Raw genomic sequence first — 20348 nt, 5'->3', positions numbered from 1 at the left:
AAAAGATTCAATCGCGATTTAAATTGGAAACAATCGGTGAAAGCAAACTTTCTTCTTTTCAGACTTTTTGAAAATGTTATTGTCTAAATACTAACTTCTTTCCAATTTCAAAAAAATAAGTGTACAATATGTCACAACAACAAAACCAATGATCGTTTTTGTATTTGAGAAGACAAGCAAACCTTTTGTTTCTTTTTGATCGAACCAACATAATGAATAATTGAAATTTAGTTAAATTTTTTTTTGTTCGAAATTTAAATTCATAAAAACTTTTCATTAATTTTCCTCATTATTATTTTGAACTCTGGGTAACTTGAACAAGTAAGTTCATCACATCCGTTTCCAATTTTCCAAATATTTGATAAGAGTGAGAGAGAAAGAAAGAAAGAAAAATAAATAATAAATCATGTTTCAAACAATATTTATCATAATAATAAAAGGAAGGATAAAAGAATGAAAAAATGATTTAAAAGGATGATTGACATCAAACACTCATATCGTGTCAGAATTTTTTTTTAATGCACTCTCATCAAATGCAACATAAGAATCAATAAATCTATATGTTTTATATTTTTCTGTCAAAAAAGCATTGAAAATTTCCAGAACCATAACTCGGAACAGCAAAAATGTCTTTTCTTGATTTTATGAAAAAAGGCAAGAAGAAAGAAATTGACGAGAGTGCCGAGCTGACGCCACACGAACAGATTGATAAATTGAAAAGTGAATTGGCAATATCCAAGGAAAATGAGAAAAAACTGACAAAAGGTTTTTTTCATTTGACTTTTGGATACTGATTTAACAATTCACACAATTTTTTTGTAATGTGCACCAACTATATTTTTATAACATTATCAGACATTGACAGGCTTAACCAACGTATTGAGCGTTTGGATAAAGACTTACACCAAGAAAAAGAAAAGGCTAAAATCTCAAAATCTGGTTTATCATCTTCTCAGGCCTCAAAGGCAAATGAGTCTCACGAAAGTGCTATTTCTACTCTCAAAGAGGAACATGAAGAAAAGGTTACCCTTTTATTTATTGTCGACTGAATAATTAAAACAAATAAATATTTAGTTACGCGCACTACAAACGAGCATAACAACTCTTTCAGATTATAATCTTGAACTTCAAGCAGAATTGAAAAAACTAAAGGTATTACAATTTTATAGTATTTCATATCAAAAAATATATTTATATTTATATTTTTTTATAAACTTTTATTTTCTATTTTGCGATAAGGCTGAAAAGAATGTCGAAGGAGAAGACGGTCAGAAAGAATCAAGCGATAATTCTTTAAAGGGAGAAGATGGTTTGAACTCATCGAAGTGCTTGTTAATAATATTGATTGTTATCTAATTTTTTTTAACATTCATTTTTTAAGATATTTCTCGTTTGAGACAAGAAAACGAGGACTTGAGAAAACAATTAGAAGAGCTGAAAGGAAAAGATGAAGAAGTTACAGAAGTTGTGATAGACAGCGTTGCAAAGGAAGAATATGTCCGCATTAAATTATTGAACATTGTTTCATTTTATTTTTAAAAAAAAATAAAATCAATATAATTTTCATTCTATTTAATTTAATTTAATTTAATTTATTTTTATTCTCACCATCCACCACCCAAACAATCACTGAATATTTCAGGAAGCGCTGAAGAAAAGTCTGAGTGACGTGAAGAAAGAGAGAGACAGGGCTATTGCAGCTGCAGAGGAAGAGACGAAGCAGATTGAGATGATGCGGGAGCAGAACGAGATGCTGAAGAAGATGATGAGAGAGGAAGATGAAAGAAGGCAGAAGGAGGACGAGGCGAAGGAGAAGGAGAAAGAGGAGATGGAGCGGGACAACGACGAAATGGTGGCAGAGCTGGAGAAAGTTGTTGCGAAGAACGAGAAGCTGAAGGAGGAGAAGAAGAAGATGAACGAAGAGCTGAAGAAGATGGCGGAGTCTGTGGGAGTGCTGGAGGAAGAGAAGAGAAAGACGGAGGAGGAGAAGAAGAAATTAGAAGAGGAGAAGAAGAAGCTGGAGGCAGAGAAGGAGCACAAAGCAGAAGAAATGGCGACGTTCAAAGCAGAAATGATGAGTATGATGGCGGCGGAGAAGGAGATGACGATGGAGGCGCAGAAGAAGCTGGAGGAGGAAGTGGAGGCGCTGAAGAAGGAGAAAGAGGAGAGAGAGAAAGAGAAAGAAGAGAAAGAGAAGGAAAAAGTTTCATCGGATGAAGAACAAGACAAAGAAAAGAATGAGCCGAAGCTGTCACAGGATCAACAGCAAAAGGAGCTGAAAGAAGAGAACGAGAAAATGAAGCGAGAAATCAGCGAAATCAAAGCAGAAAACGAGAAATTGAAAGAAAATGCAGGCAAAATGAGACAAGAATTGGATTCTTCAGTTGCGGGAAGAGAACAAATGGAAAAGGAAATGATGCAATTGAAGAAAGAGAAGGAGGAAGAGAAGAAAATGTTTGAAGCAATTGAAATTGAGAAGGCGGCGTTGGAAGAAGCGAAGAAGCAAGCAGAAGAAGGTTTGAGCAGTTTGAAGAAGGAGAAAGAAGAAGAAATGGAGAAAGTGAGAGAGGAAGCGAAAGAGGAAAAGAAGAAGATGGAAGAAGAAATGAGGCAACTTCGAGTGAATTTGCAGAGTTTGAGCGAAGAAAAGAGCAAAATGGAAGGAGAAATGAAGGAGAAAGAAGAGAAAATCGAACAAGTTCAGAAGGAAAATGTGAAACTTGCAGAAGAAGTGGAAGAAACAAAGAAAGCGGCGAAGGAGGCAAAGAGAGAAAAAGAAGAGGAAATTCAAAATTTGAAAGGAGAAATTGAAAGAATTTCAGAGCAGAACACAAAGGAAATGAAGGAAAAAGAGGCAGAAATCGCAAAATTAGCAGAAATGACTGCAGAATTAGGGAAAAACAGCCAAATTTCAGAGCAAAATGAGCAAAAACGCAAAGAAGAAGCGAGAAAACTGCAAGAAGAGAACAAAACACTCAAGGAAACTGTGTTAAGAAAGGAGGAAGAAGTCAACAATGCGAAAGAAGAGGCAGCGAAGGAAGCAGAGAAGTCTAATGCGAAACAAGAAGAAGTGCAAAGATTGATGAAAGAGGCAGAGCAGATGGAAGAGCAGCTGAACGAGGCGATTCAGAAAGCAGCAAAGCAGAACGAAGAGAAAGACAATCAAATAAACAAGCTGATAACAGAGCTGAATGAAAAAAGCGAGCAATTGACGGGAAAAGAAGAGGAAAATGGCAAAATGAAGGAGTCATTGAAGAAGATGGCGAGTGAAATGGCAGCGATTCCGCAGCTGAAGAAGCAGATGGAAGAGCAAAAAACAGAATTGAATGGAAAAATGAGTGAAATCCAGATGCAGTTGGAAAAAACAAGAAGGGAGAAAGAGGAAGAACAGAAGAACAACCAGAAGAAGATGGAGAAGATGGCACAGGAAATGGAAGCAGCAGCAGAAGCAAGCAAGAAAGAGGTGGATGTGCTGAAGAAGGAGAAGCAGCAGCTGGCAGAAGGGCTGAGCGAGGAGAAGGCGAACAGGGAGAAGGAGATGAAGAGAGAAAGAGCGATTTGGAAGGAGAAAGAAGAAAGTCTTTCGAAAGAGCTGGAAGAGATGCGGATTGCAATGATGGTGAAGCCAGCTGGAAGAGTTGGAATGACAGCAATCAATGAAATGCCGGGGGGAAAAGAAGGAGAGAAGGAGAAGGAGAAGGAGGAGAAGGAGAAGGGAAAAGGAGAAGGAAGAGAAGAAGGAGGAGGAGAAGGAAAGGCGGGGAGTGGAGGGAAAGGGGGAAAAGGAGGGAAAGGAGGGAAGAAAGGGAAGAAAGGGAAAGGGAAGGATGTTCAGAATGAGAATCCAGAAGCGAAAGAGGAAGAGGAGGAAGAGGCGAAGGAGAAGGAGAAGGAGAAAGTGAACGTAAATGAAGATGCAGAAGAAGAGGAAGAAAGGGATCTTTCGAAGGCAGCGGCAGCAGCGGCGGCTGCAGAGCTTTTGGAGAAAGAACAGCAGATTAAACAGCTTTTGGTGATTATTGAGACGAAAGAGAAGAGAATGAAGGAGATGGAAGAGGAAAGAGAAGCAGAAAGAAAAGAGGCGAAGGAAGAAGTTGAAGTGCAAAAACGCAAACACGAAGAAGAGTTGGAAGCGATGAAGAAGGAGAAAGAGGAAGAGAGGGCGAAAGAAGCAGAGAAGGAGAAGGCGAAGTTGGAAGAGCAGGAAAAGAGCAGAGCGAAAGAGGCAGCAGTGAAAGATGAGTTTATTGCGGAATTGGAGCAGAAAATGGCGAAGAAGAGCGAAGAGATGGAAGCAGCGCTTGCAGAAGAGGAGAAGAAGAAGAAAGAGATGAATGAAAAAAACGAAGCAGTTTTATTAGAAAAAGCGCAAATGATAGAAAAACTGGAAAAGGAGCAAGAAGCAGCGAAGAAAGAGGCAGCGAAGAGAGTGAGAGAGAAAGAAGAGGCGCTGAGGCAGAGCCAGGCAGAGCTTGGGAGGGTGAAAGGGCAGCTGACACAAGAAAAGGAAGCAGCAGAAAGGAAATTGAAGGAGACGAGCGAAAGATTGGAAGGGGAGCGGAAGAGGTTTGAGGAAGAGAGGAAGAAAGGAGAGGAAGAGAAGAAGAAGATGGCAGAGCAAAAGAAGAACATGAAGAAGGAGATGGAGCAGAAGATGGAGGAGATGCAGAAATTGAGTGTGGAGCTTGAAGGGTTGCAGCAAATGACGAAGGCGAAAGAAGAGGAAGAAGAAAGAATGAAAAAGGAGCTGGCGAAGAAAGGAGAAGAAAACGAAGTTTTGTCGAATCAAAATGCAGATATTTTGAAAGAGAAAGAGAATTTGAAGGAAAACATGGCTAAATTAACGGAAGAACTGGAAGAAGTGCAAAAGAGGAAGCAAAACATAGAAAAAGAACTGGAAGAGGCGAAAATGGAGAGGGAGAAGGAGAAAGAGAGCAACAAGAAGAGCATTGAAGAGATAACGAAGGAGAAAGAGGTGATTGCTTTGAGCCTTAAGCAGATGAAGATGCAAATTGAAGAGGCAGAGAAGAGAAAAGGAGAGGCGAAGGAGAAAGAAGAGATGCTTGTGAAGGAGAAAGAGGAAAAAGGCAATGAAATCAAAGAACTTCAATCAAAAATTGAGAGCTTGCAGGCAGAAGCGGAGGAAGTGAAGAAGGAGAAAGAGCAAATTTTGAGAGAGAAAGAAGAAATTGAAAAGGAAAAAGAAGCAATTTTGGCTTCAAATACGCAATTTGTGAGTGAAATCGAAGGATTTCAGAAAGAGAAAAAGGAAGCAGAAGAAAGAAGCGCGAAGGAGGAGAACGAGAAGAGGAAGAGCGCGAAGGAAAGAGAGCTGCTGAAGAAAGAGAGGGACGAACTGAGGAAGAAAGAGGAAGAAAATGGCAAAGCTGCTGAAGAACTGCGAGTGAAGATGGAGGAGGTGGAGAAGGAGAACGCGGGGCTGAAGGAGGAGGCGAAGAAGCTGAAAGAAGAGGTGGAAGCGAAAAAGAAGGAGAACAAGGACATTTTGCTGAAGGATGAGGAGGTGACGACGAAGTTGGAGGCGCTGGAGCAGATGAAAGTGCAGTTTGCGCTGTCGATTGAGCAGAAAGAGGAAGAAAACGAGGCAATTTCGAAGAAAGCAGCAGAAATGGAGCAGAGATTGAAGGAGAAAGAGGAAGAAGTGAAGAAAGTGACGATGGAGAAGGAAGCGATGGAGAGCGATTTAGAGAGGGAGAGGGAAGAGAAGAGAGGGATGGTGGAGGAGAAAGAAGGGCTTTTGGCTCAGCTGGACGAGGCGCTGATGACGAAGGAGAAAGTGGCGAGGGAGAAAGACGAGGAGATGGCAGTGAAGATGAATGAATTAGAGAATGAGAGGAAGATGAAAGAGGCACAAGGGAAAGAGCTGGGCGAATTGAAAGGGCAGATGCAGAAGCAGAAAGAAGAGAACGAGAAGCTGAGAAAGACGCTGGAGAAGGAGAAGAGTGCGAGGAAAGAGGAGAACGAGAGGAGGAAGAAGGAGAAGGAGAAAGAGGAGAGCGAGCGGGAGAAGGAGAAAGAGGAGCAGGAGAAGGAGAACGAGGAGATGATGGAAGAGCTGGAGAAGATGGTTGATTTGAACGGGAAGGCGAAGAAAGAGAATGCTGAGCTTAAGAAGCGGAACGAAGAGCTGAAAAGAGAAGTGGATGAGACGAAGAATGAGATGAAGAGGAAAGAAGAGGAGATGAAGAAGAGGGAGGAGGAGAAGGAGAAGGAGAGGAGGGAGACGATGCAGAAGGTGATGAACGAGAGAAAGAAAGAGAAAGAAGACATCAAAAAGACTAAGACAGAAATGGGGTTGTTGGAAGAAAAGGTGTGAAAATGAGATGTTAGTTCAGAAAAAATGAAAATTTTTAAAAGAAAAGGAAAAATAAATAAAAATTAAAAGGCGATTTTGAGAAAAAATGGAAGTTTTTAAAAAAGTTTTAATTTATGAAATTCTATTTTCTTTAAATGAAAATCATATTTCTTTCTTTCTTTCTTTTTAACAATTATTTTTTTTTTTCCTTCTTCTTCTTCTTCTTTATTTAATAATAAACTTCTTTTCTCTCATTGTTTATTTTACAGATTCGTCAGAACGAGCAGCAGATGCAGAAATTGAATGACGAGATTTCTGAATGGAAAGAGCAAACAGAAGCGAAAGTGAAGGAGATTGAGCAGCTGCACGAGAAGGAAGAGGAAAGAGAGAAGGAGCTTTTGGAAGAAGAGAAGAAGCGAAGTGAAGAAAGGAACAAGATGGAAGAGGAGAAAATGATGATGCGGAAGGAGAGGGAGAAAGAGAAGGAGAAGGCGAAGGAGATGGAAGAAGAGCAGAATCAGATGCGGATGGAGGTGAAGACGATGAGGGAGGAATATCAGGAGATGACGCGCAGTGTGGAAGAGATGCGAGAGAGAGAGCGAGAGCGAGAGGCGATGAAGGATGTGGAGGCAGCGAGGGCTGAGATGATGCTTGAGGATGTGGAAGGAGAGAAAGAGAGAGGGAGAGAAAGAGAACGGGAAGTGGAGCAGATGCAGAGAAGGGTGGGCGATGTGGAAGCAGAAATGGCAGCGCAGCAGAGAAGAAGCCAGCAGACAATAAGAGATTTACAGAGGATGCTGGGAGGAGGAGGAGGAGGAGGAAGCAGCGGAAATCTGTCACAAGGGAGAGTGTTCACTCCGACTCCTCATCTGCCGATGCATTCGGCAGCGCTGACGGCAGCGTCGCCCACGTTCCAGCACCAGCGCAGCATGTCTTCGGCGTTTGATAGAGAGAAAGAGAAAGAGAAAGAGAGGGAAAGGGAAGGGAAGGAGAAGGAGAGAGAGAGAAGGAGGGACAAAGATGGAGGAAGCGGGCATTGGAGTTTGAAGGAGAAGCCAGTTGCTTTGAGCTCTTCTGTTCCTCTTTCTTCAGCTGATGTGGCGAAGGTACTGAAAAAATTTATTCTTTGATATGATTTTCATTTTTAATTTAATTTAATTTATTTTAATTTTATTTAATTTATTTTATTTTATTTCGTTTTTGACTTTATAAAATATTTATTTATTCATTTCTTAATAAATATTTCATTTTCTTCTTTTTCTTTTCTTTTCTTTTCTTTTAATTGCATTTGCACCAGATTGTTGGCCATCCACTTCCAATGAGCACCACTCCAACACCGCCAGCCACCCCCACTTCACACCACACACAATCTCTAACATCTCAACACACTCCATCTTCTTCTTCTTCTTCCTTCTCTTCTTCCTCTTCTTCTTCTTCCTCCTCCTCTTCTTCTTCTGGTTCGAATTCTGAATCTCCATCAACTTGTGTCAATTGTGTTCATCTCGAGGGAGTCGTCGTGTCATTGGCGAAAGAGCTGAAGTCTGTGCAAATAGACAGAGACAACCTCAAAAAGATATTCATGAAGGAAGGGAAAGGAGGAAAGGTATGTTTAAACCACCACCCTTTTTTTAAACAAAAAATTTTTAACTTTTGACATTTTTCATATGTATTTATATTAATATATATATGTTATGTAATATTTAAACATGAATTTTTGCTTATTGTGAAATTTTGTTAAATATTCGTTTTGATTTTTCTTCTATCCAAATATTAATTTAATTTTCTTTCACTGCATTGAAATAATTCTATCATTTATTTTTTGATATCAATTATTATTATTATTATTATTATTATTATTATTATTATTATTATTATTATTATTATTATTATTATTATTATTATTATTATTATTATTATTATTATTATTATTATTATTATTATTATTATTATTATTATTATTATTATTATTATTATTATTATTATTTTGAAAAAGGACGAGGCGTTGAGGCGCATTCACGATCTGTATGAGGAAGCGCTCCAGCGAAGCCTTCAGCTTCAGAGCGACATGGATGTGCTTGGAAATGAGGTTATGCGCCTGTCCAGCGAGCTGAAGGCGATGAAAGAGAAAGAGCAAGAAACACACAGCAAGCAAATAACAAGAGCTGGGTGAGAGGTTTTTCATGAGAGCATCTCATTTTCACTTCAGAAACTGATAATTGTATTTTCTATTCTTTTTTCATTTCTTTTTCTTTTTCTTTTTCTTTTTTTTCACTTTTTGATTTCGAAAGTTTTGCTTTTTGAAATATGTGTATTTCACAGCTTTTGAAAATTTGTATTTATTTTATTTGAAAAATAAGGTCGTATGAACATTCGATGAAATTTTTTTTTCCTCGATAATTTAATGAAAAGTTTCATGGCATGTGAAGGGGTACGAAAGACGCTAAGATTTGTAAATTTAAAAATTGTTCTTTGAAAATTTCATATCTGTCGAATTCAATTCTTGTTATTAAGCCAAATAAGATAAATTTTGTGAATGCTTGGAAAAGTTCCCAGTTGAAAAAGAAAGAATTTCGTTTTCAAAATTACTAATTCAATTGGAAAATGATTTCTTTGAAATTAATATATTCGTGTTTTTATTTTATTTTATTTTATTTTATTTTTTTTGGTGTTTTTTGTCTTTGATAAAAAAATAAAAATTGAAAATTTAAAAAGTTTCAAAATACGATGCGTGCTTCCAAATATTAACTAGATAATCTGAAATATTCACAGATAACTGATAATAATGAAATTTCTTTTTTCGTCAATAACTTATTGAAAATAAATACAAAGCAAAAAACCATCCATTAATTATTTATTGAGCCTTTTGTTTTTGACCCATAACATTTTCCATTAATTATAATAGAAGTGTATTTTGCTTTTCTCAACCAACAGACAGTTAAAATGATGTCAGGAATAGGGATATTTGTTTTCTGTTCTTATTTGTATTGCATTCTTTTCGCTGCCTCAAAAGAAATCTCCAACTTGGTTGGAGAAAATATGAAAGAAGAAAAGGTTATTGAAATGGATGGAAACATGCTTCAGATTAGCAAAAACCCTTCAAATACTGAGTTTATTAAATGCAACGAAGATGATATAAGATTGAATAAAAAAATGAAGTTGAGTGAAATTCGTGGAAAAGACTTTCAGAAAGATGAAAAAAACAACAAAGAAGAATTAGGAAAAGAAATTGGAATTTTGAAGAAGCCTAATATTTTCCAATGGAGCGAAATAGATGGTTGTTTGGAATGCTTTAATTCATCAATCATGGAAATGAAACTGTTGATGAGAGAAAAAGGATCAAAAAGAATACTCATTGCAAAAAGAGGAAGCATTCTTTCAATGAGAGAGTGCATTCTTTTTGTGGGGCAACATTTATCTCCTTTTGAGTTGGAAGGGAGTTTTGGATCATTTGTTAATGTTTCTGTTGAGCCAAATGTTGAAGGTTTGAATGAATTTCCTCCTCTTTTCACTTCTGAACAATTTGGCAATCACTTTTCACAGTCTGCCATTATTTCGTTGAGTGAATCACATTTCTCTTCTTTTTGTGTCTCATCAGCCCCATTCCTCTCATCACACTTCATTCCTCTTGTTTCACTCTCTCAACTCACATTTTTCAATATTTCAACAGCAAATGATGCATGCTCGCCTTCAACCGCTACGTCAACCCAAACCACATGTTTTTTGAGCAGTTGCTCATTCTCATCAGTATGCGATGTGTATGATGGCGGAATTGTTCACTCTCTGAATAACCCCTTAGCTTCCTTGTCTGTTTCAAACACCTCATTCATTGGGTGTTGTCGGACAAGGAATGTTGAATGTGAAGGAACTGAAGATGTTCCATTAAAGCCAGGAAGGCATAATGAAACAGAAAATGGGTCCAATTCGTTTATTTGGTGTGAATGGGATGGGTCGAAGACAACAGGAGCAGAAAATTCATACTCAGATGGAGTGTCAAGTGGAGGGGCAATCTGCATGTTCAGTCAGACGTCGGCATCGGTGTCTGTTTCGCATTGCTCTTTCAACAACTGCTGTGCTCATTATGGAGGAGGTGGTATTAATTTTTTCAATTTAAAATCGGTCGAGATTGTTAACAACACATTTGATTCTTGTGTGGCACAGAATTATCGTGGGGGTGGTATATGCATTTTTTCAATCACTAATTGTGTTCGGATCAGTGGATGTGAATTCAGGAGTTGTCTGGGAAATGGATACGGAGGAGGACTTTATCTTGATAATTTTTATGTTTCAGATATTGGATGTGTTGGAACTGAATATGGAAAAGGGGAGAGTGCATGTTTGTTTGATTGCTGTTTCACGTCATGCTCGGTTGCTAATTCAATTGGTGGAGGGATCTTTTGCTATAATGTTCCTGCTGAATTCAAAATGAGAAGCACCCAATTTATTTCTTGTTGGGCTAAAAAAGAGGGTGGAGGACTGGAGCTGCATCCAAATCGAACAACAGCACCAGATGATGGTATCTATTGTTTGTTTTTATTTTTTCACGGATGCAGTTGTTTGGATGCAGCCAATCCACGTGGGCATGATGTTGAATATGTTGATACTTACGATGTCTATTTGAACGCTGGAAATCCATTTTTCGAATGTTACACCACAAACACAAACGATAAGAGGATCTGCTTTGCACACAATTATGCAAATGAACAAAAATGGACATATGACGAAACATCAAAAAAGGATTGGTTGAAGAGAGGAATTCTCAATCGATTTGTTGCTGTGAGTGGAGGTGGCGAAGAAGAGTTGTGTGGATTGGATGAGTCAAGTGCATGCAGAACCATTGGTGTTGCAGTTGATAAGAGTGTGATCCAGGTCAATTTGAATATAACGCTGATGGGCGGGAATCACACAAGCGAGACAGCAACAATTGAGATTGGGACAAAGAAGATTTCAGTCATTGGGAAAGGAAGGATGGAGAGTTCGATTGAAATGAAATCCCTTTCATCAACTGGATCGCTGTTCAGTGTTTCAACAGGTCACCTTGGTTTGTTGCACATGAAGGTTGACTGTAACTCAAACGCAAATCCTTCTTCTCCGAGTGTGGTTGTGGTTTCTGACAGGAGTGGGTCACTCTCGTTGGAGGATGTTGTGATTACAAGGAGTAATGTTGGAGAATATGTTATTTCTTCGTCAGTGTTTGCGGTTCCACTTTCACAGCTGTCGATGGTTGATGTGGAGATCAAAGATATGAATATTTCTCAATCGTTGTTCTCTGAACCTGTTTTATCTTCTTCTTCATCTTCCTCCTCTGCCCTTTTTTTGACATCCACAGTATCTGGAGGGAGCACGCTGGTGAACTTAACGGTGAAGAATGTGAAGTTGATTGAAGGAGATGGGGTGGTTGTGGCAAAGAGTGTGGCAGAAGGGGAGACATTTGTTGTTCAGAATGTGACAATCGAAGATTGTGGGTGTGAAAATGGCAGTGGAGGAGGAATCAAGGTTGAGATGGAAACAGATGCAAGCAAGCTTCAGGTTGAAAGAACAACAACATTCAAGAGATGCAGAAGTGGCAAATATGGAGGAGGGATGATGCTGCATCTGGCTGACAACTCGATTGACTTCTCGATTGCGTCAGTTGACTTCTCAGGGTGTTCTGCCCCGTTGGGAGGGAATTATGTATTTGTGAATGGGAGCGATTCAGTGAGCTGGGGAATAACAAGAGAAAAGCTGAATGTTCAACATGACAGTTCAAAATACAATGAGATTGTGGGATATGATCGGAGTGACACAACAATGGGGCTGTTCCCACTGAATGTGTATTTGGACAGATATCCAGATGCAGCACATGTGGGGAAAGGGAAGGATGGGGTGGGTGGATACGACTCGTGGTTCTGTGGGTTTGACTATTATCCGTGTGCCACCATCATCCATGCAGCACAGGTGAGATATGCAGACACAAACAAGAAGATCGAATTGGATTCAGGATATGTGCTTGCTGAGGCAGTTGGAATGACAGATGGCCATGAATGGGAGATTTCATGTGTGACAAAAGGGATAGAGATTAAGGTGAAAGCACCAGAGAATTTTGAGTCATCTTGTCTGATTGATGTGCAAAGCAAATGTTCAATGAGAAACATCAAGTTCTGTATTCCATATGTTCTGTCTGGTGCATCATCATCATCTCTGATCACATCCAACTCCACACTCCTCACACTCACTGACTGTTCTGTTGTTTGTTCATCCGAGAATCCCATTGGATATTGTTTTGCGAATGTGGTTGGGGGAAAAGTGAAAGTGGAGGGATTGGTGATCAGAGAGACATTGATATTTGGAGAACATTCGCTGATTGAGTTTAGTGAAGGGGTGGAATCAGTTGTGTTTTGCGGATGTGAGGTGAACAACATTGAGAAGAGAAGTGGAGATGGAGGATGGGTGAGTGGAGTGGTTGGAGCAGAGAGGGATGAGGGGAAGAATGGGATAATTGTGATTGAGTCGTGTGTTGTGAAGGGGTGCAGGTGTGTTGGTGGAAGAGGAGGAGGGATGAATGTTGTTGTGAATGGGGAAGGGAGTGTTGTTGTGAATGGGAGTTGTGTGATTGATGGGTGTGAGGCGAAGGGTTCAGGGGAGAGTTCAGGTGGGAGAAGTGAAGGGAGAGGGGGGGGGATGATGATTGTGATGGAGAGCAGGGATGGCTCAATGAAAATGGAATCTGGAAGAGAGGGTTTGTTTGTGTTTGGGGAGAATAACAAAGCTCAATATGGGAAGGATGTGTTTGTTGAATGTGGTGGAGGAGTGTTGTTGGAGTGGAAAGTGAATGGGAGCTCATTTTCATTTTTTGATTTTGGTGTGATTCCAACAGATGTGTTGAAGTTGTGTGGGAGTGAGGATGGGAGAGAAGGGGAAGTGATTCCGCTGTTTGTGTATTTGTGTTCAATGGGGACAAAGCTGAGAGTTGATGGGAGAGGAGAGAGGGCACTGGATCAGAGCCATTGTGGGTTTGAGGAGTTTGGGTGTTTGACGATTGACTATTGTGTTGGGAAGAGAGCGAGCATCAATGTGAATGAAATTGAAGTTATCTCAGAATCATGGATAAAGAATGAGATGAAAATAGCATCATTTGAGGTGAGTGTTTGTGGGAAAGAAGAAGGGATGAGTGTGCTTGTGAGGGATGAAGGATCGATAACCCAGAATAACCTTATTGAGTGCACAAAATCATTTGAGATGAGACATTTGTCATTTGTGCTGAATGAAGAAATGAATGGGAAGAGAAGTGGATTTATCCACTCCTCCTCATCATCATCAACCATCACAATGACCAGCTGTTCAGTCACATTTGGAAATGATGAAATGATTGGATACAGTGTGATTTGTATTGAGGGAGGAGGGTTGGTTGTTCATGGATTTGTGATGGAAGGGGGAGCGAGAATGAGTGGGAAATCACCAATTGTTGTTTCGAATGGAGCTCAATTGGAGATGAATGACAGCCGAATGAGTGGAGTGGAAGTTGTTGGTGGAAGTGGAGGAGGAGGAGGATGTTTGAATGTGGAGATGGGTGTGAATGGGAATGTGAATATTGAAGGATGCAATTTGTCATCAGTGTGTTCAGGAGGGAGTGGGATGAAAGGGGGAGGGATGAAGATATCGGTGGGGAAGGGAGGGAGGTTGGAAATGAAAGGAGTGAGGTATTCTTTGTGTGAAGTGCCAAGAGAGGATGTTGAGGAAGGAGGGAGAGGAATGGGAGGAGGGATGTTTGTGAAGCTGGCAGATGAGATGGGAACATTTGTGATGGAAGGGATGGAATTTGAGGGATGTGATGGGTGGAAAGGGAAGAATGTGTTTGTGTCAGGATGGAATCTGAGTGAGATAGTGAATGAGGGGCACCTGAAATGGGAGATAAAGGAAGAGGAGTTGGGATCATTGGATGAGCTGTGTGGATGGGAGAGGAAGATGACTGGAGAGGAGGGATATGTGATTCCGCTGGTTGTGTATTTGTGGAGGAACTGGAGTGGGGATGGGTTTGTTTCTCGAGAGAAAGGAGGAGACTTCAGTGGGTGTGGGTATTCCGAGGCACCATGCTCATCGATTGACCACTTGATATCACTTCGATATCCAACACTTGGAGGAGGGGAAACACATATTGCCATTGTGGGATCTGGGTTGCTGAGCCATTCCATTTCATTTTCATCATCATTTTCATCATCAATTTCTTCATCAATATCAGAGTCACAAAAAGTTGTGATTGAAGGGACAAAGAAAGGGACAGGGGTGACGATCAGTGATGAAGATGAGAATGATTTGTCTGATGGTTCAATGATATCGTCGAATGTGAGTCTGTCATTTGTGAATGTGTCATTCACCAAGCCAGCCATCACCACCCATCACGAAGTGTTGATTGAATCCTCTGGAGCAAACACATTATTGTCAGTTTCAGATTGTTCATTTGGCCCAGGGAGGAGGGTGGCAGAGAGTTTTGGATATTGTGTGATGAGAGTGAATGGAGGGAGTGTTGTGATTGAGAGGTGTTCGTTGAGTTTGATTTCAGAGTTGAAAGGGTTGATTGCCTTCAGTCCAAGTGCAGGTGAGGTGACACTTCAGAATGTGAACATCTCATTTGCTGGAGTGACAGAAAGAAGTCTGATTTCGATGATGGAAGATGAAAACCAGATGAATGGAGAAAAGAAAGACTTTTCAAATGGGAACAGACCAGTTTTGAGGGTTATTGGATGTTCATTTGCGAACATCACAAACGAAGGGATTGGAGCGAGTATTGTTGATGTGGGATCATTTGAGGATGGGGTGGAGTGTGTGATGGATGAGTGTTCGATGTCGAGTTGCAAGAGTGGTTTGAGTGATGAAGGAGGGGGGATGAGAGTGGTGCTGAAGAGTGGGGAGTCGGTGTTGAAAGTGAATGGGAGCACGTTTTCGATGTGCAAGTGCTCGAGTGAGACAGGGTGTGGAGGAGGGCTGTTCATTGATGGGTCTGACCCACATGCGAATTATGGAAATGAAAGTCCGATTCCGCCTCTGAATTTCAAGATTGTGAACATTCTGTTTGTGATGAATGAGGCACATGTGGGGAAAGACGTGTTTGTCAGATGCCACTCGATTGTTCACCAGATCAACGAAACGCTGTTTGCGTTGAACTACAACCAGGAGTCACTGAACTCGAACAACTCCATCTGTGGGAGGGATGTTTGGAGCGAGGGAGATGTTGATCTGATTCCGCTGATCACATTCTATTATTCGGCACAGGTGTTTGTGAGTGGGAGAGGGAGTGATGGGAGGGGATGTGGGGCACAGAGCATTCCGTGTGCGAGCATCGACTGTGGGGTTGAGCACATCGAGGAAGGGGTGATGAATGGGATTCTGATTTATGGGGAAGGGTTTGTGAGGAAGGAGTGTGTGATTGGAGATCTGGTTGTGAACTCATTGAAAAAGGCACAGGGGATTGTTCGGTTGAACTGCAAGATTGAGAAGTCAGCTGAGAAGGATTGTGTGATGGAGTTTGTGAATGAATGTGGAGTGGAGAGGTGCTCATTCCAGTTTGAAGATGGATTTGAGTCAGCTCACACTTATTTTATGAAAGTGAAGAATGGGTCAATGGAGATCCAAAAATGTGAATTCATCTCTTCTTCCCCAACAACAACAGCTGAGTTGAAGTTGAACAGTTCAATTGTGAGTGTGGAGAGTGGAGAGCTGAAGATAACCGAAACAACATTCAGTGATATTCATTCAACAACATCAATTCTTTTATTTTGTGAAGAATCGAATGTGATAATTGTTGAATCAAGAATATCGAACATCAAATGTGAGGGGGATGTTGTGAGTGTTGGAGGGAAAGCGAAAGTTGAGATGAAAGAGATGGGAGTTGTGAATGTGACTGTGATGTCAAAGGGGTGTGTGATTGGGATAGAAGATGCTGAGAAAGAGGTGAGTGTGCTGAACAGCTCATTTGGGAGATGTGTGAATTCAGTGAACAAGGGAAGCATGATGCAGATCAGGAATTCCAAGAATGTGAGGATTGAGGCATGTGTGTTTGATGGAGAAAATGAAAACGAGGTTATCAATGAAGAAAACAATAGAAAAGAAGGATTATGCAAATGGAATGGGTCATTGGTTGATATTGAGAAGAGCAAAGTGGAGATGAGGGAAACAACAATCAGAAATAGCAAGGCAGGTGGGTTGTGGGTGAGTGGAGCGAGTGTGAAGATTGAAAATGGAAAGTTTGAGAACAACAACCCATCGATCGAGGGATATCCATCAGCCAGAAGGAATGTGATTTGTGAAGGGAATGGGGAGTTGAATGTTGTGAGTGTGAAAGGGGGAGATGGGTTGAAAGATAACTCATCATTGTGGATATTGGATGAGGGATGTGAATTGGGAGGGATAGCAGCTGAAAGAGGATCATCATTTTTCATCCCCATTTTGGAAGAGGTGAAGAATAGTTCTCAGCCAAATGGAAATGTGGAGTTGATGATTGTGGGAAAGCTGCTTCTTCCATGTGATTTGTCAGTGAAGATGAGCATGAAAGATGGGGATGAAGAGGAGATAGTGAGAAAGGGGATTGAAGAAGAAGGGTTTGTGTCAGAGAATGAGATTCACACATTCATTTCATGTTCAGAACTGGAGAAAGTGAGAGAAGAGACAGAAGTGAGTGTGTGGATTGTGTTTGGGAAAGGAGATTCGCCTTCATCAACAGAGCGATTTATTGTGAAGAACAGGAGTGAAAATGTTGGAAAAGGAGATGAAAGGATTGTTGAAGGAGGAAAAGATGGAAAATCTTCTTTGTTGTTGATTGTAATGATCATGGCAGCTATTCTTGTGATTGTTCTGATTGGATTTATTTTGTTTGTTGTTCGTTGGAGAAAGCAAAAGAGAAGAACAAAGGAATTGGAGGAGATTGTGAATGACACAGTGAGGAAGGATCCAAAGGCATTTGAGATGGTGACGATGGAGATGTCACCAGAGGAGCAGTGGAGGAGGGCAGAGAAGGAGGCAGAAAAGAAGAATGAAGAGAGAATGAAAAAGAGGGTGTATGAGAAAAGTTTGGGACATTCAGAGTCATCAGAACATCTTCTTTCTGAGAGTGGTTCAACTGAATACATTTTGGGGAGAGATTCAGACAAGATTCCTCAATGGATGCTCGAGAAGGTTGATGAGAAGGAAGAAGATGATGAAGAGACAAGAAAGCGAACGCCATCACCATCAATTTCATCAACTTCAACAACAGATTCAGATTCAACATTTGTTCGATCGGAGAGTCTGTGTCCAACCACCTCATCGATGTCGAATCTGGTGGATGCGATGGCCTGCTCGTCTCCTCATGAGAAGCTGATTGTGGATTTGAGGGATTCACTGTTCATGTTGTTGCATGGAAGGAATAAGACAAAGGAGATGGCAATTGGGACTCTTCAGGAGAGGGAGCAAACAGCTGCACAGATCCTGTTCTGGGTGGCTAATCTCGCACTTCATTCATTTGACGAAATGGAAAATGGATTATCTTCTCTTTCCACTCTGAGTCCTCACATTGTTCTGTTTTCAGAACACATGGTGATCTGCATTGTGATGCACTCTGACTTCTCATCTGATGATGATTCAGACTCATCATCCATCTCTTCATCGACTGTTGTGACATCTGCCAGTGATGATAGCGAAGACTCTCTTCCTTCATCAGCATTTGAGGATGATGAATACAACAGAAAAGAGTGTTTGAGGTGGATGGCACCAGAGCTGCAGGTGAACAAGAAGATGGGGGCAACGAAGAAGTCAGTAGTGTTTTCGATCGGGATGATGTTGTGGGAGTGTCTAACACTGGATATCCCGTTTGGAGAGTATCCAGCAGAGGTGGCTGGAGATAAGATTTTGAATGGGGAGAGGCCAGACATGGCAGCTCTTGTTGAAGAAAGTGGGCTTGGAGAGCTTGTGGAGAGCTGCTGGCAATCGCAACGCTCGATTCGCATTTCTTTGGATGATCTGAAAAGAGAACTGTTTCAGCACTTTCCAGCTGGAACAATGATTCTGACGATGTCAGATGCGATGGAGGATGAGGATGGCACAGAAGAGGAAAAGAGCAAAACAGAAGATGAAGCACAAGCAATATCGGAATCACAAGAGAAACTTTCAGTGAATCCACAAAAAAGAGAGAGGAAAACAAGAAATGATGTGGAGAAAGAAATGGTGAAGGGGATAATAATCGTGTGAGAAGGGTTTTGTTTGAGAGGATATTTCTGGGTGCGAAAGAAACATTTTCACCGTTTTCAAAGAAAAGATGGTAAATGTTTTGGAGTTCTTGTGCAACATGTGAAGGTTTCATTTTTGGGATAATGAGACACATTTGAAAGAGAAGAGATGATGATGATGATGATATTGAGATATTTGGGAAAGCATTTCTCTTGTGGAATACTTAGATTTATCTTCATTTTTTGAATTCAGTTTTCTGATTTAATATTCATTTCGAAATCCATTTGTGTGTTTGTATTTGTATTCAAAAGGATTAAAAAATATCTTATAAAAAAATTATTTCTTTAATATTTTATCTGATTGTTTTGTTTTTATGTATGTATTCAGAAAATCTCAATTTTTGCAAAGCCTTTTGTATATGTGTATGAATGAATGATTGTGATGACTTCTCTAAGAGCGGAATGTGTGATCTTTTCATTACGTTGATAAAATAATCTTCAAAATTATTGAATCTTCATTGTGTTTTCACACATATTTTTCACATTCGTTTTTTCAGTTATATTTTTTTCATTTCATTTTCATGAAAACAAAACACAACAATTAATTGAAATTCGACAGAAACAATGAATTTCATTTCCCAGAAAAATGCCTGAATCATTCTTTTCTATTTGTAAATCAACATATTTGAGAAAACAATCAAAACAATTTTCGAAACATTAAAAGAATAAGATAAGAAATGATGAAAATTTAGACATATGTCAATTTGTGCTCTTCGTATTCATTGAAACACAAATCATTGAGAGACAAATGGGTGTTTTGAATATTTCAAAAAATTAAAAATGAACAGCAAGTTTATCTTTTTTTTAAAAAATAAAGTACCTTTAAGATAATGAAAATCTTTTCCACAACTTTCGTTATGTTTTTATTTATTTTGTTCTTTCCATTAGATTAAATTCGCAATAGAACGAATCTGTGAACGCACGGAGCAGATTTGCTCCTCAATAATAAGTATTTCATTCGTTTTCTGGGTGGTTTTTGATCAAACTTCGCTAATACTCACATTGCCTAGAACATCATTGTCCGCTGTTAAAATGGAACAAGAACCTGTTAGACTATCAAGCAGAGACGGTGAGTGTATGGATTTTGATCTAATACAGAGAATAAGGAGAGTAGAAAACATGATTGAAGAATTTGCTTGGAGCCAAACATGGCCAATGCAGTCCGGAGCTGTGAAAATGATACCAATGAAGAAAGAGAAGAGAGAGCGACAAAGAAGAAGAAGCAGATCGAGATCGAGCGAGTCGGAGTTAGATGCAAATTTTAGTGATCTGATCGCAAAGCGGAAACAAGGAAAGCGTGAGAGATTGCATCGTTCAATTAGCTGTCCGAGGAGACAGTAAAATGAAGAGGATAGCGACTGGGATTCGGAAGAGCAAGAAGTTCAGGAAGAGAAAGAAGGAATAGAAAACTTTACCAGAATCTTTCCCAGGGAGTGGTTGACACCCCGGAGACAAGCGAGCGAGCTGAGGAAGTTCATTGAGTTTTGTAAGGCGGGATCGTTAAGAATGAATGATGATATACTGAATACATTTATTCCAGATACCGAGAAGGAGTTTCTTCACCAGACACACTGATGCGAGTTGGTACACCTTAGCTGTGATGGTGGTCACAGCTGAAGGAAGAAAGTACTCACCAGAAGCTGTCCGGGTATGGAACTCCTCCAACCTGCTCTTGAATCGGGCTTTGAAGCAGCGAAAGCAATCGTAGCCCTCACGGCGAAGGAATTGAGAATTTAGTTCCTTAGAGAAGAAGAAAAAGAACGACTGAGAGGACTATTCTGTTCCTTTGCATTAACAGC

The 20348-nt window shown here is 40.1% G+C and overlaps 2 protein-coding genes across 2 annotated transcripts; both read left to right on the top strand.

The window, feature by feature from the left end:
- Positions 1 to 607: 607 nt before the first annotated feature.
- MONOS_10501 (uncharacterized protein) lies at positions 608 to 8685 on the top strand. Its single transcript, XM_067862957.1, has 9 exons — positions 608 to 765; positions 856 to 1022; positions 1075 to 1152; positions 1240 to 1309; positions 1382 to 1497; positions 1643 to 6331; positions 6586 to 7422; positions 7614 to 7919; positions 8310 to 8685. The coding sequence occupies exons 1-9, from the start codon at positions 627 to 629 to the stop codon at positions 8484 to 8486; spliced, it is 6579 nt and encodes a 2192-aa protein (XP_067726306.1). The 5' UTR covers positions 608 to 626; the 3' UTR covers positions 8487 to 8685.
- Positions 8686 to 9256: 571 nt separating this feature from the next.
- MONOS_10502fu10503 (uncharacterized protein) lies at positions 9257 to 19130 on the top strand (the record flags this gene model as incomplete). Its single annotated transcript, XM_067862958.1, has 1 exon — positions 9257 to 19130. The coding sequence occupies one exon, from the start codon at positions 9257 to 9259 to the stop codon at positions 18509 to 18511; it is 9255 nt and encodes a 3084-aa protein (XP_067726305.1). The 3' UTR covers positions 18512 to 19130.
- Between the last annotated feature and the right edge of the window lie 1218 nt (positions 19131 to 20348).

Source organism: Monocercomonoides exilis, assembly GCF_001643675.1.
Source record: "Monocercomonoides exilis strain PA203 chromosome Unknown scaffold26-1319188, whole genome shotgun sequence".
NCBI lineage: Eukaryota > Preaxostyla > Oxymonadida > Polymastigidae > Monocercomonoides > Monocercomonoides exilis.
This window is presented reverse-complemented; position numbering and strand designations above follow the sequence as displayed.